At 40.4% G+C, this 27488-nt stretch overlaps 1 protein-coding gene across 5 annotated transcripts in view; it reads right to left on the bottom strand.

Moving 5' to 3' along the window:
- Positions 1-27488, bottom strand: part of DOCK4 (dedicator of cytokinesis 4) — a 488016-nt gene that overhangs the window by 11629 nt on the left and 448899 nt on the right. For 4 of the 5 annotated variants that reach the window (XM_064289799.1, XM_064289801.1, XM_064289802.1 and 1 more), the window contains 10 exons: positions 21427-21568; positions 19321-19487; positions 16279-16365; positions 8100-8276; positions 7310-7393; positions 4051-4170; positions 3589-3710; positions 3153-3273; positions 2117-2198; positions 1832-1941 (listed from right to left, as the gene is read on the bottom strand). In XM_064289799.1, the coding sequence (XP_064145869.1) occupies positions 1832-1941; positions 2117-2198; positions 3153-3273; positions 3589-3710; positions 4051-4170; positions 7310-7393; positions 8100-8276; positions 16279-16365; positions 19321-19487; positions 21427-21568 (1212 nt within the window). The remainder of the gene's footprint in view (positions 1-1831; positions 1942-2116; positions 2199-3152; positions 3274-3588; positions 3711-4050; positions 4171-7309; positions 7394-8099; positions 8277-16278; positions 16366-19320; positions 19488-21426; positions 21569-27488) is intronic. The other variant, XM_064289800.1, reaches the window with a different exon arrangement.

Raw genomic sequence — 27488 nt, 5'->3', positions numbered from 1 at the left:
ATCCCCTCATATGAATGGCTTTCAACACTCACATGTGGCGCAGACCAACCTCCTTGTTTTTTAGGTACTAACATAGCTCAAGTGCCTGCCGATAACCCTCCGGGGGCGGAAAATGTAGTTGCAACACATATGTGCAGCGCCCTTAAAAGAGTCTCCGTTACATTTTAAGTTCTCTATGAAGTTAAAACATATGAAACTGCTGATATTCTACCATTTTTAACATACAAAAATGCCAGTTTTACATGATTCTACTTAACGTATTAAAAGAAAGAGCACCATGACCTTAAAAGTAGATGCACTACTGGCAATGCATATTAAAATCTGGGCAACATACACACTGCCCCGAACTTTACAAAAAGCAGAAAACTCAAGGGGTTAACTGGAAAGGCTTTCAGAGCCCCTCATGTTGGCAACATGTTCTCCTAGAGCAGATGGAACAGACTGTGAAATCCCCTCGCAACATCAAGTGACAAAGGGAAATAAAGAAGGTTAGCTGGTTCAGCCAAGCGCACTCAGATATGATTTCTGTGAGACACCAGTGCGGTGTAGATGAGGTATCCTGGGACTTTCAGGAGGATCACACAATCAGCAAGCACAAGCCAATCAAGCCAAATCCCACTCATGCTCAGCCATTTCCAGATGCCAAAAAAGACCTCTGCCAGGTTGGTACAGAGAAACACACATGAGCTGGGATCTGCATAACTATTCTTCTCTGCTCAACTGTTCCCAGATGATCCATAAAACCGAGGGCTACACATGAATCATCATTTTCGAAACCATACTTCAAAGCCCTTGACGTGTCCAGAGGCCTGTACCCCTGACTCTGCACTCACTCGGACTAGAGGGATGGGCTTCAAAACCCAGACAGGTGAAGGTGGGGGCAGTTCCCTCACTCCTGAAGCACGCAGAGAGAGCCCCAGGACTCAACTGCTCCCCGCTCAACGTGTTAAAGGAGAATGGCCAAGGCAAAGCAGAGATTGTCCCTGTACTCTTGGCTGCTTCAGAAGGAATCGACTGCAACTCCCTCCAACTAGGTCTCGACAAAGATACACTGCTGCGGAGCAGCATGCTTCTCCCTCAGGGTCTTTGGCTAATGTAAGAATTTTCCTAAGATTTCTGCTACCTATACACGCAAACACACACAGACACCAGCTCATCCACTCAACTACTAATGTTTAAGCCCAGTTCCTGTAGAGTCGATTCTGACCCCATGTGTTGCAGAGTAAAACTGCACTCCATAAGGTTTTCGTGGTCTTTCTTCTAAGGCACCTCAGGGTAGGTTAGAACCGCCAACCTTTCAGTGAGTAGCTGAGTGCCTAACTATTTGCAACACTGAAGAATTCCCAATTTTTAAGCACCAACAATGAAATATAGGAGCCCTGGTGGTACAGTGGTTAAAGTGCTCTGCTGCTAACTGAAAGGTTGGTGGTCTGAACCCACTAGGTGCTCCAAGGGAGAAAAATCTGGCAGTCTGCTTCTGTAAAGATTACAGCCTTGGAAAGCCTGTGGAGCAGTTCTACTCTGCCCCATAGGGTCGCTATGAGTTGGAATCGACTCAACGGCAATATAGCGCCAGATCAAGGAGGGTAAAATCATTTCCCATTTCCTTCTGAACTTTAGTGCTTGGGCAACAACTATGTATCCCTATCAGTAACATGGCTTGGAGATTTCTAAACATGAGCAGAGAACACAGGTGCACACTCTTCATCCAGCTGGATTTGTTTTCAAGCACAATTTATCTGGTTGCTTCTGCCAGCTAAAGTGTGTTTCTGCAGAGATATGTAAGCAATTCAAGGCTCTTCCCTGTGTCTCTTCATCCTGTAAGGACTACCTGAGAAGGCTCCACGGGTGTCGGATAGATGGCGCTGCATGGTCTCTCTCTTGGTGACAAGCAAGAGTTTTCTCTGGAATGTTTGTGTTTGTCAGACAACAAAGGAGAAGCTGGAAAGAAAAGGAAAGAAAAAAGCATCAGTGTGGTGGTGGCACGGGACCTCTTTGAAAGGGAGAACCAGAGTGTTGCGGCAGTAGGGTGTAGTTTGAGACACTGAAGCCACAGTTCCCTGTGTCTGGAAGATTCTCTGGGCACCATTAGTGTGCCCTGCACCCTGGCACTGACCTCTGGCACTTGATGGAGCAGAACTTGTCACATTAGGCGAAGCGGAGTGAGTAGAGCTCAAGCTGGAGGTAGATGGACTTGGCTGGAAATACATGGGGAACTGTTACCGTACGTGGTTTAGAGACTTCAGGCAACACTGACATTTGAAACAAAATAAGCAACTTTTTTTTTAAGCATAAAAGGCCCTTTAAAAGTATAAAAAATCTTGCTGACTCAGACTGATAAGGTGGCCTGTCTGAATTAATCAAGAATTTGAGGTTTTGACTACTGCCAAAGGAATGCATACCCAGTAGTTTCAGCTACATTCTGTAACTCATTAGCAGTCAGCAAAGCACTTCCTGACTGAAATGTACGCAGAATGACCCCCAGCATAGGGCACATAAACAAGCGAGTGTTTCTAAAAGGTACAAAGTCAGCCTTTTCATTATTTCCCAACATATGTTTCTAATATTAATTTGGCAATATTACTATGCCCCTTTCCCCAAAATAGTTATAAGTGCAGCTTAGTTTTTCTGAATTATCATAAATGCTATATTAGCAGTGTCTCAATAAAAAAATTTTGTTATAAGAGTCACACTGGCTCTAAAATCCTCAAAAATCCTACTTTTTTTTAACAGAAACTTTCCAATATATACTTCAGTAGAGAGAATTTTTTTTTATAGTAAACTCTCAAGCCATGTCTTCTTAAAGAAAAAAAGCCACATAGAAATGCTAAGAGGTAGCTGGTGTGTGGCAACACGTCCCCAATAGGCCTGGACTGAAGAACCAAGTCAGAGATAGGTCCCAAGGCCAAGCCCTGCATGGCTTGCCCAGGCTTTTCCAGTGCTTGGATAGCTCTTCTCAGAGTGGACTGGGAAGCTTTGAGATAAACATTTTTGTAGACCCCAGAGACCAATAAAGCAATACAAGCACTTAAATGTTTGTCCTTAAGTTCTTGCTCTCAGGCCTGCTCATTAGCATAGCAGAATGAACGGGAACTCTCATGATTGAGACAAAAAAGGAATAAACATGACTAGACAAAAAGCTAATAAAGTACCTGCATGTTAAAGACTTCATCAGAGCTTTCTGATTGCCCTGTAATATTGCTTACTTCAGCAGAAGCTTGTGAGGACAGTGAGGAGGAGGAATATCGGTTGACAGCTGGGTAACTTAAAGGGCTGTTTTGGGGGAAAAAAAAACAGTCGTTAACTCAGTCTCTGAATTGCACTTTTTCATATACTGGCATGGTGTAAAACTTAAGGAAAAAAAAAATGTACATCCCACTTGGTTGCCTGTTTGCTTCAATATAGTCAAACGTTTGAATTTATTCATTTCTCATGCTGCTGCTGTTTTACCCATGGCAGATGTCTGCAGCTGCCTTGCAGGTTAGTTATTTCATTAAGAAATAGCGTATTTGAAAAATTGTGCCATAAAGAATGAGAGATCATTTTGTGGAGATGCCAAATTATAAAATAATTCAGCATATGACTTACCTGCGCCTAGGAATTACCCTGGTACCATCTGGGCTCATAGAAGCAGGTGCTGAGTTTCTGCACACCCGAGGGCTCCCGTTAGGAAAATGGACTGGGCTGGCTTGTATACAAGCAGAGAACTCCTAAAGACATGGCGAAGAAAATAGTTTAGAATAGTAATCATTCGGGCAGAAAAAAACTGGTGAGATATTTTAGTATGCTAGATACACACCCTAATTGTCAGAAAATCTTTATATAGGAATCTCTTTTAAGTTCCAGTATTATTAAGCATTTACGTTTTTGTTTTCATAAAAGGGGAGCAGGGCATATAGAAGACAATAAAAAAAATGCTCCCTGGTAAAATGGTGCAGTTCGGTAGAAAAACCAAAAGATGTCACTATTGGACACCTCATCGTCTCTCTAACCCCAAAACAAATTGGCAGCAGTCCGACCGCCCCACAGCGGCCACTTTGTGTAACGTACCTGTATCCCTAAGCTTGACTTCATCACAAAGAACTGATCAACCAGCTTTTTGTGAAGGGGTCTCATATCTTGAGGCACAAACTTCTCATGCACAGCCAAACCAAATTCCAGAATTTGTGCCTTGAAGACAAGATAAGGGATGGGGGGAAACAAACCACATCAGTGGCTACCACTCTCTAAGTGTCTGTTAGGTGCCATGCATTGATTGGACTACACATTTTACAGGCATTACTGCTCATCCTCTCAATTCTACAACACGGAAACCCTGGGCAAGGAAACAGGGGCTCAGAATTCTATAACACGAGAGCTTTGCAGGCAGGTAAACTGAAGCTCAGAAAAGTCCTACATGTAGTAAAAGGCAAATGGGGATTTGAACTTAGGACTGATTTTCCTACCATGCAGTGCCTCCTTCCTATTTTAGATCTGTTCTTAAGAGTCATGCATCCTTTGGCCCCTTCCTGCCTTTCCCAGGATGTGGAAGGGAACGAGGGCAGGAGTGGCTGCCATGACATGGACCTCTTCTCTGGATGGCACTCTCTCCCTCATTACCCTTCTCTCCTCCAGCAGGACCTTCTGTGTTTTTCCCATCCCTCCCACTAATTTTCAAAATCTGTCAGAAAGGAAGTTAACAAATGCACAGGAATCCTAAAACAGTTGCTATTCTTCTTGTTCACTTATTATAGTGCAAAAAGGGAGCAGCTTCTACTTAAAAGAAAAAGTTTTCCTGCTGTGAGGACCCAAAAAGAGCTGAACATAAACATTCAAGTTTCCTTTGTTCCACAAGCCACAGTGCTGAACTCCTCTCATTTGAATACCAGCTGTCTTTTACATTTAAAAAAAATGCCCCCATGCTAAAGTGATCAAAAGAACAAATTCCATAGGCTGGGAGGAAAGCAAAGCGCACATCACCACAAGGTCTTTCATTACAGCTTGTGAAGACTAGAGGCTGAAAGCTCAGGCCAAATAGGACAGTCAGTGAGTTGGAGAGCCCAGCACCTTCCCTAAGGGGCAGGACCATAACTCAGGTTCTGGATAACCCCCACTGCAAGCACATTTACATAAAGATGACAATACCCTGAAATAAACAAGAAGGGCACCTTTGAAGGAATTGTTTTGAGTGGAGTGTGTGTCTACGGCATAAAGGGGGAGGCAGATGTCTGTGATGAGGGGGTGAAAGGGAGCTACGAGTTGAGCCTAAGTGTAGGAGCCTCCAGCTGTTTCCACTTTCAGCACTAGTTGTTTGGTACCCTCCCTTTTGCCCAGAACATGTTGCAGGCTGGTTCTCCAGGAAGCCGACTCTCACATGGAGATTAGGATGTTTACCAGGGAATGCCCTTGGAACTGGAGTTCCTGGGTGGTGCAAACAGTTAGTGCGGTTGACTGCTAATTGAAACGTTGGCGGATTGAGGCTACCCAGAGGTGCCTCAGAAGAAAGGCCTGGCATCTACTTCTGAAAAACCAGCCACTGAAAGCTCCAGGGAGCGCGGTTCTACTTTGACACACTTTTTTTTTTTTTTTTTTCCCGCCCTTGAGATCCCTGCCTGTAAGAGGGAGGGGAAGCAGGGCAGTCCTGTCGGTGTCAGCAGGCCCCAGGGGAGCTACAGAGCTTTAATGGTTTGTCAGAGTTTTCCCACTGGGCTCCAAAGGCCAGGGTTTACATCCCCTCTCCTCAGTCTTTGGATGTGGATTTGTCCAGAAAGGTGGTAACCTTGGGAGAGGCTCTTTGCAGCTGAGGCGATCCCTGGAAGATCTGACAGATGGAGGTAGTTTGCCAATAGCAACAGTGAACAGCTGAGGCAGCAAGTCCTTCCTGGAAGGCGTGTATCTCCTGAACTGCTTCACACAGGTCCAGAGGAGGATAGTGCCTGCTCTATTCAATTCTACTTCTACTGTCCCATAAAAACGATGAGGTCACATAGCAGGCACAGCTTGTCCTATGATAGAGATCAAATGTTCTCTAGGCCATGGCTCTTTCACAAGGCATCAGGAACATAAACAGGTGGGATATATAGGAAATAAAGGCTCTCAATTCTATTTTTTTGAGAGGCTTCTTAGTCCTAAGCTACAATTTTAATTCTGGATAAAGAATTCAGTCAGGCTGAATACAGCAGAAAGACTCCTGGGTAAGGCAAGCCATTCACAAGAGACTGTGTTCAGGTAAAACACAGATTTTTAAAAATCAACAAAGGTTAAAGTCACTCCTAAGAATTAATGACCCAAATTGTTCACTTCTCACATCTACATCACCTCCAAGATCACACTGGGAACTTCGCTTATTGTCTATTTCCTTGCAGAACAATTCCAAGTAACTCCCCTCTTTTTTCTAGAAGCTGTATAAACAAGCCCACTCTGGCCAAGGCCTTCGCCCAGGGCCCCACCTACCTCACAAGTCTCAGGTTTTCTGGATTAAGCCTACAGAGCATCTAATATGGACTAAAACCAGACAGAGCCTCATCAGTTTCTAATGCAAAAAGGCCTGCTGTATGTGCTTATTAACTGGGTAAAGGTGCTTTTGTCACACTTCATCATACATATCCCAATTCTCATGGGATTAAATGTATCTATTTCCTATCTAATCCAGCCTTTCAACCATAACATCACCTACCTACCTCACAGGTGTTCGAACTGTTTTTAGTCTAAGAGCTACTCAGTAGGGACACAATAGGCAACAGATCACTCACGCCAGCTCTTTGTACTTGATGGTGCCAAATAAATAAACTATGCTTCTTTGGAGTCGAAAATGATGAGGTTATGTTTACTTTTGTTCATATCATGTAATTTGTAGGTTTAGTTTGCAAAACATGCTGTTGTTTTAAAGCAAAGTCTGTTGATTGCTCACTTCCTCATTCTGGCATTTAAGTAACAATCCTGTCCGTCCATCCTTCCATATGTCCGTCTGTCTGTGCATCCATCCATCCATTTAGAGTTGGCCTGAACTCATCTGAGCTCAAAGTTTTTAGTAAAAAGTTGATACCACACCTACAGCAAGTCTTTAGGGAGAGAACATTCAAAAGACCTAGCAGAATATATGAAGCATTTGTCATAAGGGGTGGCCATGGCCTACTCATTGTTAAATGTATTTTTGCATCAAAGTTGGGGGAAAAAGTAGAAATCAGCAAGTTAGGATCCATTACAGGTAAATCTGCAACTCTCCATTGCCAGCTTCAGTTAGACCACCCATGTAGCCAGGTCTCTGGCTAAGCAGGCACATATCCAGGCAGGACGGAGAAGGTGATTGGTTGGCTTCTGCCTCCCTTACCTGCTCCAGCATTAGCTCTCTTAACCGTGCAATTTTCTCTCCATCTTCAGGGTGACTTAAGATATATTCTTTGACAAAGAAAGCCTAGTAAGAGAAGGGACAGTCAGTCTACTTGGGAAAGTTACAAAGGAAGTAAAAGACCCGAATGTTGTTTTTACAGGAGATCCGGAATCTTCCGAAGAAATGAAACCATTACAAACCACATTTGGGGGTAGATGGAGTGATTCTTAGAGTGGGCGTTTGGTGAGAATGGGTTCATAAGACTGCTAAAGGGAGGTCCGAGGTTATATAATAAGTACTCTCCTTACAGCAAACAAACAGATCCAGCTCAACAAGCTATATGACATTAATCTTAAAATAACTGTCTTAACATTCAGTGTGACCACCATGGTGGCCTCATCTTCAAGGGTTTTTTGTTTAAAACTAAGAAGGCAGATGAAAAGTCCAATTAAGGTATCTTCTAACCAAGATCAGACTTCAATGACCATGAACCTCTTTGCTAAAGGATATGATTTTAGATAGACATTTACTAAACAATCCTGATCTCCTCACTGATTTTATACACGGAAAAAACACACACACAGTTTGATGCTCACAATATCACATGTTGGGAAGTAGAATAAGTGGACATCACAAACAACTGTATGTTTGCTCTACTTAACAAATGACTCCATTTGTGTTAACTGTAGCACTATGTATGCTGATGTGTGCACATATTTTGAAAAAAGATTTGTGAAACCCTAAAAAGTCACATCTGAAAACTTTCTCTTACACAAAACCTAATCCTTACCTCTTGGTACCTGGAAACTCCGCCATTCACTGCGGCATCTATCACTCCATTCAGGCACATGGTCAGGGGATTAATATTCTGCATCTGTCTTGTCTGACACTGACTGATCAGTGTCTTCAGCTGCTGATTCTTATTTTCCAACACTTCAGTTGCATTTTCTAGAGGACTCATTTCTACCTGAGAAGCAAATAAGCACACACATACATTGAGTTTTGTGACACTCGGGAAGGAAGACAAAGTAGATGATCCACACAATTATCTGTGCTCCCCCTTGGCTCCCATCAATAGCACCACCAGGAGCCGTCCAGTAGAACAGACAGGGATGTGGAGGTCTAATTAACTGCTCATTAGTACGGCAAGGAAAGGGCAGGTGATCATACTCATTGGTTGAAATATGGCTTGGATAATCAGCAAGTATCAACTATACATTAGCAAAGCGACAATTAATCTTTAAAAAAATCCCAGCATCTCATATCTTTTAAAATGGATTTTTCTTTCTTTTGAATGGTTAAATATTCAGGGGGCCCTGTATATTAGTATCACCTTCATCATCATGAATGCTTATTCAATGCAAAGCACCACAAAAGAGGCAAAAATGCATTTACAGATCCCCTGATGTCCAGGAGCTTTCAGGCCAGCTGGGAAGATGGGACATATGCTCATCTGGGCCCCATATGCATACATAACAGCACCATAAGGCGGCACAAGATGGTACACAGCTGGGAGCTATAGAAAACATCATGATCATATATGCCGCAGGATCTATCTGTTGAAAGAGAGCCAAATAGAATCACAGTGACTTAAAAATTCTGGGTTGTTAAATAAAAAATACATATATATTTTTTTTACTTAAAAATTCTGGGTTGTTAAGGGGGACCTAATTGTGAAAATGATAAAATGAAAATGATAAAAGTGCTCTTGAAATACATGGCATTATGACTGTTATTGTCATAGATACTCTCTTTGAAGAGAAGGTCTGCCAAGCTCCCAGCGGTAAAATAATCCAGGCTTACAATAAGTGCGTTTAAGTCCTGGTTCTTTCAGTTAAGGAAACAAACAGGAGTTTTAAAAAAGGTCAGTAAGATCATCTTTAACCAACACTGTAAACTGCTAGAACAATTCAGCTGGATCAAAATTAAGAATGTATGTTTATCAAAAGAGAGGGAAAGTTAAAAAGTAGGAAAAGATATTTACAGCATGTATAATAACCATCATAAGAGTCCAGGTCCAGAATGTACAAAGAACTCCTACAAATCAGTAAGAAAAAGGCAAAGAACCCAATTTTAAAAAAAGACTTGAACAGCCACTTTACAAAGAAATCCAAATGGCCACTAAACATATGAAAAGATGTCCAACCTCATTTGAGTTCAAAGAAATGAAAAATATTACCACAACAGATACTACTACGCAGCCACCAGAATGGCAAAAATAAATATGATAATACGGAATGAGGGTGAGAATACGAAAAATAGGAATTCTCAATTACTGCTGTTAGAAGTTCAAATAACAGTGTTCAATCACTTTGGAGAACAATTTGGCATTTTTTTTTTTTTTTACTAAAGTTGAGGATATACACATCTACCATCCAACAATTCTACTCATAGGACTGTATCCTAAGAAAAGCGGAGCAACAGATGAGTATGTATATGTGTCAGGAAATATGGACAAAAATGTTCAAAGCACAATTGTTCATAACAGTCCTAAACAATCCCTATGTCCACTGATACTAGAATGCATACACATTTGTGCTATGCTCATATTGTGGTATGCTCACACAGAAATAGTATACAGCAGTGAAAACAATACATTTCAGTCATATTCAATAACATAAATGAATGTTGCAAACATAATGCTGAGTGAAAAGAGCAAGTCATACAGTATGATACGATTTATATTAGGCTTCAAACCAGGCAAAACTAAATTGACTTTTTCAGAGAAGCATAAATAGTTGATAAACCAGGGAAGGAAAAGAATAACACAGAAGTCAGGATAGTGGTAACCTCTAGGGGAAAGGACCAAACCAAACGAAACCCACTGCCGTCAAGTTAATCCCGATTTATAGCCACCCTATAGGATAGAGTAGAACTGCCTTATAGGGTTTCCAAGGCTGTAAATCTTTACAAAAGCAGACTGCCACATCTTTCTCCCGAGGAGCAGCTGGTCAGTTCCATCCGCTGACCTTTTGACTAGCAGCTGAGTGCCTAATCACTGTGCCACCAGGGCTCCTTCGGGGGAAAGGAACAGAGGTACCTCAGACACCTCTAGGGTGGTGCTAGCAATGTTCTGTTTCTTTATCTGTGTGGTGTTAAGTGGAGATGCACTTTTTCATTATTTGTGACATTAAACCTTTGTCTTATGTACATAAAAGCTAAACCATAAAGGAAAAGTCTAAGAGCTTTGATTAGCTATATGTTAAAAAGTAAACAAAATAATACAGACAACCTACAACCAAGTAAAATATTTCCAACATATATTCCAGACAAAGTATTCATATCTCTCAAATACTAAAGAAATGAAAACTAGACAAAGGATATGACCAGTACATTTGCAAAATAAGCAGAAGGAGTAAATAAATATATGAAAACATCTTCACTAGTGGTCAGTAAATGCCGGAAACAAAAACAAACCCCAGTGTGATTATTTTTGGTCTGTTAAGTAGAAAGCGGAGCCCTGGTGGTACAGTATTTAAGAGCTCAGCTGCTAACCAAAAGGTAAGCCATTTGAATCCACCTTGGAAACCCAAAGGGGCAGTTCTACTCCGTCCTATTGGGTCGCTATGAGTTGGAATCAACTCGACAGCAAAAGGTTTCCATTTTTTGGTTTTATATGGAAAGATTAAAATAACCTGTAACACTCAGTGTAGGAGAGGATCCTGGGAGAATAGGTACTCCCCCACACCATTATCTCCTCCAGGTATGGCATACACGGATACATCTCATCACTGATACATGAACAAAAGTTGTGAACACACTTTGATAGATCAATTCACTTCTAGGGAAATTATCCTAAGACGACAGTCAAAGAAATGTGCAAAGATACATGTACAAAGAAAGTTCAAATAATTCAGTTCCCACAGCACCAAGATTGTGATCTCTAAATACTGTTACTACTTAAAAAGAATGAGGAGTCACTGGAGAAATGGTTGATTTCAGCATTGGGACAGGTGATGTACGAGGTAAACCCGGGACAACTTGCTGTACCCTAAAGCAAGAAGGTATCTCTATTAAAGCAGCTGGCCTGGATTCTTTACTGAGGGAATATCCTCCAAGGACAGAGAAGGAGGCAGGTGACCAGGTTTAATCTCCTTGTCAATTGAACCTCCAAATAAACAGACTAATTGCTAGAAGGAAGAGATGTTATCTGTGGAATGCCCTTGGCAGGAAGTCCTCAGCTAAAGGATTGCTTACAGTAAATAAATGCAGAATTCATAAGGCAGGATTCCCTAGAGAATGTTCCTGAGAAGCTAGGCAACTCTCTGGAGTACAAAAAGGAAATGTTTCATAATTTAAATTACTTACTTTAAATTAATTAATTCACATAATTTAAATATGCCCCTGTATGAAGAATCTCACTTAGAGACTCCATCTATTATTTTGGGTTATTATTATTGATGTGGGAAAGAAGGACCTGGGGAACCACGTTGGATGTCTCAGATGTCTCTGCTCCACCTGAGCCTCTTGATTTCCTTGAAATTATTAGTAAAGCTCGATACTGAGCAAGATTGCAGATTGGTATGTCTGGTTTGAAAATTTGATCCTCTGTGTTAACTTAGTAACAGTAAGAGTACAGTTTAACAGTAGGGTTCAGGAGCCACTTTGAAGAGGCTCTCCATGGCCAAAGATGGAACAAACTGAATATTAATAAAGATAATAAAGGCAACAGTTTGAAAGAAAATATGCTTAAATCCATGAGTTATTAGTGATACTAAAACCAAAACCAACCAACTAAAAACCTCACTGGTCACCTTTGTAGACTGCAAAGGAACCAAATTATTTTAAAAACTGATAAATGATGGGAAAGAATAGAGCATTATCCTTCTGATCCTAAACCTCTGGGCAATCAAACAGTTGATGAGGGGAAGTTTCTCTGCACAGAAGTATAGCAATGATTAAGTAACGAAGAAATGATAAAATGTCTCCATTCTGTAACCTTGGATGGTGAATTAATAGATCTGGTCAAAGATCACCAATGGCTACCAACATCACAAAGAAAGAGACAACCAGGAGCACAGAACACTGCCTATGAAGTAGCCTTGCAAAAACAAAAATAAAATGACATCTTATGAAGCCTCTAAATCTATCAATTTACAGGAAATATTAGGGACAGGAAAACATGTTAAATGACCCACTGGGAGGCAGTCTGCAAAATCCAGACTGAAGGACACACTTGAGGATAATCAATCTGGCTTCTTCAACAAAAAATTGCAAGAAAAAAAAAAGTGATGTAGATCACTGTAGATCAAAAGCGATTTGGAGACATTTCAACTAAGCGCAATATATGAACTTTATTTGAATCTGGATTCAAATAACATTTGAATACAACAAACAGCAAAATAAATAAAGGCTTTTGGTGAAATATGAATAAACACTGGATATTTTATGAATAAGGTATTTTGATTTTTTCAGTCTTAATAATTTTTTTGTGTGGTGGTGATATTGAGGTTTTTTTTTTTTTTTTTAAAGAAACAAGTAATTTGTAAAGACACTAAAATATTTATAGATGAAATGATGTCTGAGATTTACTTCAAAATAATCCAGTGTGGGAGGAAGTGGGTGAAAATGCAGATGAAACCAAAGTGGCCTCTTGGATAGCTGTCTGAAGTAAGATGATGGTTAAATCAGGTTCATTGTATATTTTCTCTACTTTCGTATGATGTAACTGAAGTACACAGAAGTGTACTGTACAGAAGTGAGTGCAGTGGGGCAAGGGTAGGAGCAGGAGACCTCTGTGGAAACCACTGCAGTAATCTAGGCTGCAGATGGTGGTATTAGTGAAGGGGGTGAGAAGTGGCTGGATTCCAGCTATATGTTAAAAGAGGAGCCCTGTGATTTTCTAATGGATTTGATGAGAGATGTGATAATATTCTCATCATCTTTAGAGTTTTTAAAATTTCTACTTATATATTCTTTTTTTTTTGATTGTGGAGAACATACATGTAACAAAACATTCACTATTTCAACATTCTTCACATGTATAATTTGGTGGCATTAACTGTTTATTGTTTCGTTCAACCAGCACGATTATTCATTTATACCTTCTATTTTTTTTTTTTATTTTTATTTTATAGTTATGACAGCACTGGGTGGGATCTTGCTTAAAATTTTTAAAATGAGCTTAATTCCTAATCAGAAAAAAAATTTAATCTTTTTTTAAAATTTGAAAACAATGAAACATATACGGAAGAAACAATAGTTCAAAGGCACTGTTATCTTAAGGAAAATTTAATATGCTACTCTGGGGCCCTGACTTAGAAATAAAGGACCACGATTTCATCTACAGTCTTTTGGTACCAGATATTTTGGAATTCAGAATTTTTCCAATTTTAGAAAGGCAATATGGGGCACATAGGGTATATTATGTAACCCCAGTTGGGTTTGGAGCAATCCCTTTAATCAATTACATTAATATTTCTGCAGTGAAATATATCAACCTTCACACTTAACAGGATAATGATTATAATTGTGTTACATCAGTTCAGGTTAGGTTTATTGCCAGGTGAGTTTTGGAGCCAAACTTATCTGGTTTTCAGAATCTTATAGATTTTGACATTGTTGATAAAGAATTTCAACTCAGTTTAATTTGGCCTATCTTTACTGAGTACCTACTCTGTGCCCCTCTTCTTGGGGACCTTATACATTAGGGGTTAAATCAGTAAACCAAATAACTTTAATGGAAGTGGAGAAATTCCAGACAGCAGAAAGAAGAGAAAGACGCAAAGGCTGCTAAGAGTGGGCTGTGTTCAGGGAACAAAATAGCCCAGTTTGGTGTGTTCTGTTTGACAAAACATAGACTGCATATTCTAATAAAGCAGGAAGCTGGTGTTTAAAGTTCGTGGTTAGTAACGCTCCTTTTATCACTATCAGCATGCTATTCTTTATTAGTGTTGTGTGTGTGTGTGTGTGTGTCTGTGTAACATTTCAGGAGCTAGGACCATTGGTGAGACCTCAGAGGATTTAACACTCTGGGTAGTGAATGGTTGAAAGGCTCTCTGAATCATTAATGCTGCATGGATGACTCAGAACACTTCTGTGGGCTGGGTCCCTGCCATTCAGCAGGCAGTGCAATAATGAGACTCTCAGCACTGTGTTTTGGGGAACCCTTGACTCAGGGCACAAAAATAGAACTGCATTGATACAATCTGCTGAAATTGAATTCGATTTGCTTAGGGAGCCGTATTAATTTTTTGGCATCGAACTGAACACAATATGCTGAGGGCAGTCTCAGCGATCAGAGAGATTTCAGGTAGGCCAAGTCGTTCTTGAGGACAATTCTGGCAGGGACTGCTCTTGTTTACTCATTAACACAGTGGGCTTATTTACTAAATAAGGAAAAGCTGAATTATACTTTCACGGCTGGTGTATTTTTTCTCAGAGGACTGTGGCAAATTGAAGAGCTGGCCTCAGCCACAAAAGATGTACCCAGGGAGGGAGAAGGGATGCTACAAGATTACAGGGCTACAAGATTACCCTAGGTGTGGATGCCCTTAGCCACTGCTTTCCTTGCTCCCCAAACTGGAGATTGGCACTGGGGCAGGTTTCACAACTAGGAAGGTTCTTGGGTTCTACGACTGCCAGGCTCTATAATGACACTCACTGATCTCCAGCTGGTACTCTATCCAGAACTGCTCATTCAGACTAATATACCACCATACCTCCTAGGCCTAACTGTAGTGACAATGACTATGCATCAGATACTGTGCTGGAGCGTTACACTCATATTTTAATACTCCCAATGACTGTGTTGTTGCTGTGTGCCCTGAAGTCGATTCCAACCCACAGTGACCCCACAAGGACAGAGTAAACTGTCTCGTAGGGTTTCCCAGGCTATAATCTTTATGGGAGTAGATTGCCATGTCTTTTCTCCTGGAGAGTGGCTGGTGGGTTTGAACCACAAACCTTTTTGTTAGCAGCCTAACACTTAATCATTGTGCCACCAGGACACCTTTCAAACCTAGTTATTCCATTTTGCTTATGAAGAAATCAAGGCTTAACATACCGATGAGAAACAGTTTTTAATTCTCCTGGAATCCAGATTTCTGGGGTCCATGGTGTTGGGGTAACCCACTTAGGCCATTGCCCTGAAGGTGATCTTTTGAACCTTGAGCCCTGAGCAGACTGGTCTCCTAAAAGTCAAGTTTAGCCAAAGGATAGTCTTGCTAATTAGTAAACACCATTTTGCCTTGGGCATCGTGATCTTTTGAAGATTTCGGGAAACAGAAATTCCAGGGTTGGGCTAGAAGCTGTGTTTAGGGCAAACTGTTATTCTGTAAACATAGTTCTGGCCCCTTTCCATGGTGATGTCTGTAATATGGGGTATATGAGTTTCTGGAAGTACTTTCATCTCAGGAACACTTTGACTCTCTAGGCAGAAGAGTTGTCCAGTTTGCATATCATATATTGAATAAACTTCAACTTCTATTATTGGCTTAAGATGATTTTTGTTTTAACACCAATTAACATACTGACTTTGGAGTCAGAAAAATCTGGGTTGGAGTCACTCCTTCTTCAGGGTTTTACTATGTGACCCCTGGCAAAGACTTTTAACTTCTTGTTAAAAATTGCAAAAATATAGACAAGAATACATACCTCACAGTTTTGATATGATGATTAAATAAGATAATGTAGGTAATATTCTTAGCACAGGACTGACACGTAGTAAGTGCTGAAGGTCACATAGCTATAGTAATTACGGTAGCTAGAATTCCTATACTAACTCAAGGGCCTGATTCTTTGCATTCTGTAGCAATAGCTGTTTTCAAGGAATTCCTCTGGCTGGATGGACCAGGACAGTATTACCAGTAATGATCACTTGGCTTGATACTAGTGGTCAGTATCATAAACACTCACTAGCTCACTGAGCACCTCCAGAGACTTCGAGTCAAAAGCAGAAGCAACTAGTATACAGCAGGACTCCAGGTGAGCAACTGTAAGGAGAAATGAAAATAAGCTCTGATCCTTACCACTTCACGCTTTTCCACTTCAAACCAGCGAGAAATTCCAGGTAAACTCTGCACCAGGTATAAGGACGTTCTCTCCACCCAGAGACTCTACAAAATACAGAACAAATTAAGTTCCCAAGTTTCCCTTCTTTCTACATACTGAGCTATGACTAATCTTGCCATTCAGTTTTATCAGGTTTTGCTCATTCTGCTCAACTTTTCATTAGTATTCATTCCAGCACTTCAGCAAGCGACTCTGCACTCGTGAAGCCGTCGCAGTAAGCTATTGCTCAAGATTGTGCTAATACCTCCACTGAAGAGCTCCTGTAACTTTTCTGTGCAGGATAAATGAACTCCTACTTCAGACAGCAAGCTCACAAATATAAAAATAGACTATCACGTTATTTTCTTCATTTCTCTAAAATTCTAAATTTTACTTTAAACTTGACTCCTCAAGGTCTAGGCATTTTTATCTGGAAAGGGTAATAGCAACAGCTGGTCAACATAAGATTTAAATAACAAGCTTTTAAAAGAGGAGAGCACTTCAGAAATCACGTAGCTTATTAACCTTTGTATTGACCAAGATAAAGACATAAAACACCAAAGAAGCAATGTGACCTGCTCAAAGTTACATTCTAATTACTAGCAAAGCCAGCACTAAAACCACCCACTAATACTTCTGACTTCTTCTCCACTGCTGTACCCGATCAATACACTGTTCCCTCTTGCCCATCCGAACTGCTGTAATCCAGGAGGATCTACGTTTTAGAGTTGGGCTCCTGCTGACTGACCCAGGCATCCTCAGCACCAGCACACTTGAAACCACGCTGCCTTTGGTAGGAGCTGCTGTCAACGATATGTTTCTCTTTTGTCAACCAGGTTTCTGTACCTATGACTCACTTTTTCTTACTTAAATAATGTGTATTACCAAGAGAATAACACTTTTCAAAATTCCTGAAATAGTGCCATTTATTCATCAACAACAAAAACTGGAAGGATTTCTGTGTGCTAGCCAAGATGAACCCAGATAAACAGGGCAGGGTCCCCATGAGAGGAGCTGCCGATGCTCAGATGGTGACAGAGGGAATCAGATAAAGAAGGGCAAAGGACTAAGAGAAAGGCATGATCAAGGTGCTATGGACAAACAAGAAGCAGGCATGCACACCATCCTGGTGGGAGGAGGACAGCACTTCTCCAAGGAGGTGACACGTGAGCTGAATTTTGAAGAGTATGTAGGAGTTTGCCAGGAGGAGAGAGCGGGGGAAGCGCTGCAGGCAGCAGGAAGCAGTGGGAACAGAGACTCTGAGAGGTTTGTGAAGGGGCATGGCAAGAGATGGAGAAAGGAGCTCGGTGTTGCTGCAGCTAACAGGCGGGGTAGGTGAGTGGGTTGTGGAGGAGATGAGGCTTCCGTTTGGAGCCAGATTCCAAGGGCTGGAAGCACAGGGACAAGGAGGCCGGATTTATTTTATCTTCTTTAGGGAGATAGCTGTACTATTGATAAACAAAGTGATGGCCACGAGGAAATGCAGTAGAAATGGCAATGGAGGATTCAAAAGATACGGGTTCTAGAGCTGGCTCTACGGGTAATTAGAATGGGAGTTTGGCCACATTAACTGCCTGACTCGAGTGAATCTTTGACTTATTACTCACTGGAAGCATTTGCAAAGAAAACAGTATCATGAACTTTACTAACTAGATCTTTAATTGGTTTTAGAGGGCAAAAAGAAAAATATAAGTCTCCGGAAAAGAACTAGAAAATGATCATGGATCTTTCCAATGGTCTCCTCGCCTTGATATTTAACACATCCAGCCTCCTTGCCCTAGAGACTGCTCTATACTCAGACCCATGGTAACTCTGAGAACAGTCACAATTTACCCTTTTCATTATTTTGCTCTGAATAACTCCTGGGAGCACTGGGAACTGACACTTGCGCAGAGCTGACAAGGTGAGGTAACATTATATAATCATTACTGATAGGGTTAGGAAAACATTTCCTGGTTTAAGTAGAGAATATCTGTGATAAAAGAAGCTAAGCCCATTAATCCCCAATAATAAGTTCTGCATGCTTTGTTTAGGGGGTAGATGTTTGCTAACTGGGGATCTATCTGGTCTCACTACGATACTATTGTAAAGGAAAGGGCAGGTTATAATTTATCTGCTGTACAATGTTGCCCCTTTGCCCCCAGTAGGGCTGTGGGAAATTTTATCCCATCTGGCTGAGGGAACTCTAAATGAGCAGAAAAAAAAAACCCCAAACCCACTGCCATCAAGTCGATTCCAATTCATAGCAACCCTATAGGTAAACCCTTGTGGCATAGCTGGAAACCCTGGTGGCGTAGTGGTTAAGTGCTACGGCTGCTAACCAAAAGGTCGGCAGTTCGAATCCGCCAGGCTCTCCTTGGAAACTCTACGGGTAAGTTCTACTCTGTCCTATAGGGTCGCTATGAGTCTAAATGAGCAAAGCATACTATAACTACTGAGAACAGAGAACCCAACACGTGACAAAGAATCCAAGGTTTGCGTTTACCCTGGGTCCTCTCAAAAGTCCTAATTATATACTGTTCTAACAAGAAAAAGCAGTAGAGGATAGAACAGAACTTTCCCACCATACCAGCAGTCCACCCCACTATTCTCTGTCTCAAGACTCCTCTTTCCCTGCTCATTAAGTATTCCTTACTTATTGCACTCATGATATCCACAGTTGGTTCAACATGAATGAATATGAGGATTGGGCTCAATCATGAGCTCTCAAAAGCTGGTCTGAGGACCACTGGCTTCAGAATTGTAAAAAAAAAAAAAAAAAAGCTGATTTCTGGGCCTCTGCCCAGACCCACCGAGTCAGAATTTCTGGGCTGGGGCCCTGAAATCCGCTTAATTAGAAAATACCCCACGTCACTCTGATACACCACAGAGTTTGAGAACCACTAGACTAAACGATTTATACAATCCTTTCTGGCTCCACCACTTTTTTTCATTCCAAGTAAATATTTACCGAAGGTCTTGCCCCCAGAGAATTCATAATCTATCTCAGGAGACAGTGCGTAATAAGAAGTTGATGGTACCTTGAATTCATTCTCCTTATCTTTGGTCCCTTTGTGAAATGGTCTGTCATAGCGGAATTTCCAGATATGATTCACTTTATAGAAACTTTTGATGTTGTCTGGAACACCCTCTCTCTGCAGGACCTCCTGGCTCTCTGGGATGGGAGTCACAGCATAGATCTGCAAATCTAGGATTAAAGAGTCAAGGAGGGAACCCGACTTGGAAAACTCCATGGAAGTTTGGTTCGAGATGAGCTCTGGCAGAGAGAACAGGATGAGTAACAAATCTGGTGTTTCTATTTGGGTCAAAGTCATTTTAAAAATTGCCAAGAAGTTGCAAAGAACTCAGTTCAAAGCAAATCATTTCTCAAACTACAGGTCTTGAACTATTTCTAGGCAGAAGATTCTGACAAAGCATCAGGTTGAAATTTGCATAACCTATAAATTTACGTATCTTAGGTACTCAGAACTGGATTAATCATAACCCTTGATCATGAGATGTTCATGGCCCTCAAATTTACTTGTTTTTTTAAAAAATGCTGTTGTTAGGTGCTGCATCGTCAGTTCTGACTCATAGCAACCCTTATACACTAGAACAAAACACTGTCCAGTCCTACGCCATCCTCACAATCACTGCTATGTTTGAGCTTATTGTTGCAGTCACTGTGTCAATCTATCTTGTTGAGGGTCTTCCTCTTTTTCGATGACCTTCTACTCTACCATGATGTCCTTCTCCAGGGACTGATCCCTCCTGATAAAAAAAATAAATAAATAACATGTCTAAAATACGTGAGATGAATTCTTGCCATTCTCATTTCTAAGGAGCATTCTGGCTGTACTTCTTTCAAGACAGATTTGTTTGTTCTTCTCGCAACCCATGGTATATTCAATATTCTTCACCAACACCATAATTCAAAGGCATCAGTTCTCTGGTCTTCCTTATTTGTTGTCCAACTTTTGCACGTGATAGGAAGTGATCGAAAATTCCATGGCTTAGGCCAGGCATACCTTAGTCCTCAAAGTGACATCTTTCCTTTGTAACAGTCGAAAGAGGTCTTTTGCAGCAGAATTGCCCAATGCAATACGTCATTTGATTTCTTCACTGCTGCTTCCATGGGCATTGATAATATATAAATATTCATGCAACCACCACCAAAGACAGGAATCAAAACACTGATAATTTTTCATTTACCTGCGTGATCCTCTATGTCCCTTGCCTGCATGTATTTGCAGCAACCACTATCTCAAATTTTATATCAATAAGCGAAGTGTTTACTTCTAGTTGCTATTTCAAAAAATTATATTAAAGGGACATTATATTTAGTTGTATATTTACCTCCTTCTAAAAAAAAAATTTTTTTTTTTTTTTTAATCAAAGAAGGATAGCAAAATACTATTCCTTATGTAATTTCTTGCTTCTTTTGCATTCTGGTTTCTGCTTTGAAATGTTATCCATAAGTATTAGTAGAATTTCAGGCCTTCTTTAAGACCATCGTTTTCCAGGGAGAAGCAGAGGGATTTGGAAATGAGTGTTGGGATGATTTCCCTTTGTCCCCAACTTCTGTGTAATTTCAGCTGAGTTGTCCATTTTAGACAATGGGAATGTTCGTTACACAGCCATTATTAAAGGCTCTCCAGGATGCTATGGCCAAGAGCCTCAAAAGATACTGGCAGACCTCTTCTCTTCTCTTCTGTATTTCAGAATAAAAATATCAGGGCGAGAAGAGTATGAATAATGTGCACCAGTAAAAACAATGTTATTATTTCCTTGAATTGAAGTAGTCTCCACAGGGTATGATGAAGAAAAATTATTCTAGAAGAAGTCACTAAAAGAGTTTTAAAAGTAGAGTTGAGACCAGAACGGTTTTAATTAAAAGGAAAAAAAAAAATCCTTTAACACAATATTTACGGGATTTCTTTTCAAGTGAGTGAAATCTTAATAAAAAACAGAATAATTAAATTCTGTTCAAAAGGAGCTAAACTAAAATTAAGATGAGGAGAAAGAGAGTATGAACATGGCTATTAAAAAGGCACCAGTGGCTGGAACAACCTAAAATAAAAATACTCTGCGCTAATGGCTGGTGCCATCTTAGTGGAAGCCCGCCTTTCTGCAGGAACTTAGGATACACTGCGCTTCCGCCTGAAAGATGGTCTCGTCAGGCTGGTTGGCGTGCTGCATGGCGATGGCGTGGGGGAACTCGTTCAGCATCCTCTGTTGGAAGGCCTCCAGCCTCTCGTAGTCGTGCCCTCGACACACAAACTCCTTATTCTGGAGACAAAACCAAAAAAGAAATCATGACTGTATAATTGGGTGCATTCACTACATCGAGAAGCCAAACATGATGCTGGCAGTAGCTGACCACATATCAATACCCCAAAAGAAAAAAATGCACTGCAACAGTCTGAAAAATATGCCCAAATATTAATAATGCAAAGCAAAGACCATGAGCTTCACTCTTAATTGCTTTTAGTAAGGCCCAATAGCATGCTACACTCTTCCGAGTTCACTTGTACAACGAGCAAAGAAGTGTCTGATTCTCAAAGCAAGAAAGTAAAAATCAAAGCAGTCCTGTTCTCTCTGAATGCTAATGAGCACAAGTGTTAAAGAATATTTTTATAAATTCGAGATCAAACTCATGTGGATAAATTCACAATCTAGAGGAAAAGAAAGTAAATGCATACTCTAAAAACGCATTTTATTGCATCCTTTCTAAAAGGCCCCAGAGATCAGCCTTAGCAGTTCACTGACTGGAGCCTTACGCACAAGGAAGACTGAGCCTGTCTGTACTCCAGCTCTCAGAAGGGCTGGCACCGGAAGCTTCCCTGCCAGAACCAGCTCAGCTTCCTGCCAGCAGGAATCCTGTTTAATGGCCAGAACTATGTTTTAGGATTTTTAGGGCCTTGTCACCACCACCTGTCAGTTTGTCATACTCTGATGGCTTCTGTATCACTGTGATGCTGGAAGCTATGCCACCGGTATTTCAAACACCAGCAGGATCACCCACAGTGGACAGATTCTAGTGGAGCCACCAAACTAAGATAGCCTAGGAAGAAAGGTCCGGCAACCTATTTCTGAGAATTAACCCTGTGGACCACAACAAATATTGTCAATATAGTGCTGGGAGATGAGTCCCCTAAGTTGGAAGGCAGCATTGGACTCAAGCATGCCGGCAATCACGAGGATGGTGTGGGACTGGGCATTTCGTTTTGTTGTACATGGGGTTGCCATGAGTAGATGCGGACTGGACAGCAACTAACTACAACAGGGCCTTATTATAAGTTGGATATAATTTTTGTTTGTTTTTTATTTTCAAATAAATAGAAGTAATATTTGGTTCAGGACCCTCTCTGTCATTCAGGTAACGATGAAGGTTGTCCTTAAAGTAGTCTAGAGAGCTGGAAAGATGAGCAGGCTTCCAAAAAGTATCTTAATGACTGGGTTAGATACGAGGAAAACTCTCTGACAGTTTAAAAATATTGAAATTATAGTTGTTGAGCAGAGTCACTGAGTAGGCACCATGCACATATTTATTTAATCCTCACAGCTTGACAGGTAGTCTACCCTCTCCTCTCCCCGCCCCGTTTTATAATTGGGGAACAGAGGCTCAGCTTCATTAACTACCTTGTACAGGGTACGTGCTACTCTGGACTAGATTGAAACTCAGGTCTGATTCCACTGCCTGAGCTCTGTCTACTCTGAACACCGTCTGGTAAGTCCAATAAAACTACCAGGAGGTATCAAGACCAAGAAAAGTTGTGAGCTCTTTTCTCCTGAAGATCTTTAAAACAAAGAGAGAGGGGTGTGTGGTCTGGAGGAGCCAGGACCCATGGTTCTCAGAGTTTTTTAAATCTATGAGGTTTACTATTAAAACGTTCTAAGAAAGAACTCTGGCTCAAGCAAGGGAGTTAGAAACAACTCATGAGCAGGGGCTCAGGGTAGTAGCTGGAAAAAGGAAGGAAGGCATATAGAGTTAAACAGGGGCTTGGGCTCTGAGAACATGCCATAATTCCCTACAAATCCCTAAATGAATCACAGTCCTTTGAAAAAACATGAGTACAGGCAGACTCTATTTCTTGAAATCAGGATCCCAAACAATCCTATACTAAAAACTTTTTAGATAAAAGTTATCCCCTCTGATGCTGCCTTTTTACGTGCTGTTGAGTCGATAGTGACCCTACGTTCAACAGAACTAAACACCGCCCAGTCCCGCACCATCCTCACAGTCACTGCTGTGTTTCAGCCCAATGACAGAGCCACTGTGTCGATCCATCTTGTTGAGGGTCTTCCTCTTTTTTTGCTGACCCTCTGCTTTACCATGTATGATGTCCTTCTCCAGGGACCGGTCCCTCGCCATCCTCACTTCTAAGGAGCAATCTGGCTGTACTTCTTTCAAGACAGATTTGTTCAATCTTCTGGCAGTCCATGGTACAGTCAATCTTCTTTGCCAACACCACAGTTCAGAGGCATCAATTCTCCAGTCTTCCTTATTCATTGTCTAGCTTTCGCATGCATATGAGGTGACTGAAAACACTATGGCTTGAGTCAGGCGCACCTTGGTTCTCAAAGTGACATCTCTGCTTTTCAAACACCTTAAAGAGGTCTTTTGCAGCAGATTTGCCCAATGCAATATGTCATATGATTTCTTGGCTGTGAATTTCATGGGCTTTGATTGTGATTCATGTAAAATGAAATCCTTGACAACTTCAACATTTTCTCTGCATCATGATGCTGCTTATTGGTCCAGTTGTGAGGATTTCTGCTTTCTTTATGTTGAGGTGTAATCTATACTTAACGCTTTGATCTTCATCACTAAGTGCTTCAAATCCTCTTCACTTTCAGCAAGCAAGGTGTGACATCAACACATTACAGGCTGTTAATGAGTTTTCCTTCAATACTGAAACTGAGTTCTTCTTTATATAGTCCAGCTTCTCAGGTTGTTCGCTCAGCATACAGACTGAGTAAGTACGCTGAAAGGATACAACCCTGACGCACACCCTTCCTGATTTTAAACCACACCCATCACTCGTTGCCATCGAGTTCCTTCCAACTCATAGCGACCCTATAGGACAGAATAGAACTGCCCCATATGATTTCCAAGGAGCGCCTGGTGGATTCAAACTGCTGACGAGTATCCCCTTATTCTGTTCAAACGACTGTCTCAGTCTATGTATAGGTTCCACATGAGCACAATTAAGTGTTTTGAAATTTCCATTCTTTGCAATGTTATTCATAATTTGGTATGATCCACAGAGTCAAATGCCTTTGCAGAGTCAACAAAACACAAGTAAGTAAGTATCTTTCTGGTATCCTCTGCTTTCAGCCAGAAACCATCTGACATCAGAAATGATATCCCTGATTCCATATCCTCTTCTGAATCTGGTTTGAATTTCTAACAGTTCCCTGTCAATGTACTGCTGCAACAACTTTTGAATGATCTTCAACAAAATTTTACTTGCATGTGATATTGATCATATTGTTTGATAATTTCCACATTCGATAAATTCTCCCCAAAGAATATAAATTTGGTTGCTGTGTTCTGTCCTGCATATTACAGGACCTGAATGCCCTAATAACTTGAAATGTTTTTAAACAATCGTTTTACGTAACAACAGTTTGTAGAATCAGAGGAATTACCCTTAGTATCTAGGCATTCAGTAGTATTAAGAAGTCATTTTGAAATAAAATAACTTTTGGGTCTGATATTTGGGCTGCCTAGAAATAAAAAGGAATTAACTATTTCTTTTACCAATATATATATTTTTAAAATTACATCTTTATTGAGATATAATTCACCCCTTTAAAGTATACAGTTTAGTGGTTTTTAATATATTTATGGAGTTGTGCAACCATTGTCACTATTTAATTTTGGAAAATTTCATCGCCTCAAGAAGAAACCCTGTATCTATTAGAAGTCACTCCTCTTTTTCCCTTCCTCCCAATCCCTGGGAACCACTCATCTTTCTGTCTTTAGGGGTTTGCCTATTCTGGACATTTCATATAGATGGAATCATACAATTTGTGGCCTTTTGTGACCAGTTTCTTTCATTTAATATAATGTTCTTAAGGTTCAGCCATGTTATAGCGTGCATCAGTATTTCAATCCTTTTTACCGCTGGTTAATATTCCATTGTACGGATATTCCACCTTTGGTCTATCTGCGGATAGGCATGTGGGTTGTTTCCACTCTGGGGCCATTATAAATATTTGTGCACAGGTTTTGTGTGAACAAGTATTTTCAATTCTCACGGAAATGGAATTTCTGGATCATTCTCATGAATATTCTTTAAAAACCCATTTTCCATGAGAGGAAAACACCATTTAGATCATACAATTATATAGGTGTATTAATTTATTTGATCTTTAAAATTACCTTGAAATTGCTCAGCGAAAGGTAGTTTTTATATCGCTCTTTGTTTTTAAATGGAAGAGCAGACTGGGATCTGATTTCCTCTAGCCTCATATTTTTCACAGGTTTAGCCTCGTGATTCTCCAGAGTGCAACGCCCTTTAGAAACCAACAGAGGGTGACCTTTCCCTTTCATTTTCTGGGAAAATCCATTTATGTTCTAAAAAGCTGCTTTTAAAAGACTGATGATATAGAGATTGATTTATGCTAATTACCCACCTTTTCAACCAAATTTATTCTATTAGCCGATGCAGTTTTCTAATTTGCTAAACTCCTTTTAAAATTATGGCTCCTAAATGACTTCTGATTTTTATTTTTTAACTTTACACATTTAATTATCATTAATCGCACTTGCTAGATAGCTGTCTAGGGTTTCTTATAGTACGGTTGCTAGATAAACTCAGAGTTGGCTCAGGGCTGTATTACACCCTGGCACTTTTGCCTTCATGGGCCCCTTCTTCCATAAAAAATATTAAAAATTATATTGTATGACTAATTTGGTATACAGATGAATGTCAACATTATGTAATACAAAATTATATAATATACAATGTTATGTATATTACATATAACATTTTCTTTAACCTAAAAGTTTTTTTTTTTTTCCCTTCTGATTTTTAAAAGAAATTAAAACAATTGCATAGGCCCATAACATATCATCCCTATGCACTTTACTTACTGGGCTGAATGGATCAAGCAACCCTGGGAATGATATGGGAAAACATGAATCTTTCAGTTTGTGTGGTTCTGTGCTTAACAGAGGATGGGGTGCTATGGGGGCAAAGTCACTTCTGGACCATCTGCATGGTCTCTTTAGAAGGGTTGCCGATGGCAGTGCAGGCCTAGCACATCCACTTTCAAAATGCAATCTTTTAAATTCAGCAAGTGTTCTGAATTTGCCATTGCTGTTGACTGGAATCAAGCTTTCCCCTGTTTGTAGACAGTCCATTTGCGGAGCCAGTTTTGTGACCATGCACCATGGTGTGTGCGCTCTTACAGCCACAGGAGATTTAACGTTATGTCCACGTGGCCCCCAAATACTTGGTCATTTCAGTCATTTAAACAAAGAATCAACCTATTATTTGATTATTTGCTACATGTGATAACCAATTAATGTATATGTAACAGTGTATATCATTAATATTAGTACTTCAGGATATATATTTACATATTAACAGTATCCTTCATTCTGAAAGGCAAGTAAGTTAATGTTTATTAAACAAATTTGACTTTTGAAGGCAAATCTTTCTCCTCTCCCTTCTCTCCCAAGTACTCCCATCCTATGTGTCTATTCATACGTATCAACACAGTCAAATCAAGTTTTGAGCAACAGAAATACCAAAACATTTGTATAATGAGATTTAAAGTTGTAATAAGTTGATTCAGTTTTACAAATTATCCCAAACACTTCTCCTTAGTTGCTTAAGGAGGTACATGTCCTCTTTCAAACAACGTTTTTAGATAAGGAAGATGTTAAATATCCAAACATACAAGATATTACTTAGCACCAATGTGGAAATGAGGAGAAAAGAATCCACTATTTTATTATCCTGTAGGCATCTTAGATGGCTCCCTGGGTGATGAAAATGGTTAAGCACTCAACTACTAGCTGAAAGGTTGGCAGTTCAAACCCTGCCACATGCTCCTCGGAAGATAGGCCTGGTGATTTGCTTTCAAAACACTATGGAGCACAGTTCTACTCTGACACACACAGGGTCACAACGAATCAGAATCGACGCAATGGCAACTGACAATAACAACAGGTACCTTAGAACGTTCAGAA

This window comes from Loxodonta africana, chromosome 8 (assembly GCF_030014295.1).
Source record: "Loxodonta africana isolate mLoxAfr1 chromosome 8, mLoxAfr1.hap2, whole genome shotgun sequence".
In the NCBI taxonomy this organism is placed as follows: domain Eukaryota; kingdom Metazoa; phylum Chordata; class Mammalia; order Proboscidea; family Elephantidae; genus Loxodonta; species Loxodonta africana.
The sequence above is the reverse complement of the archived record's forward strand: the minus strand, read 5'-3'. Positions and strand labels throughout refer to the sequence as shown.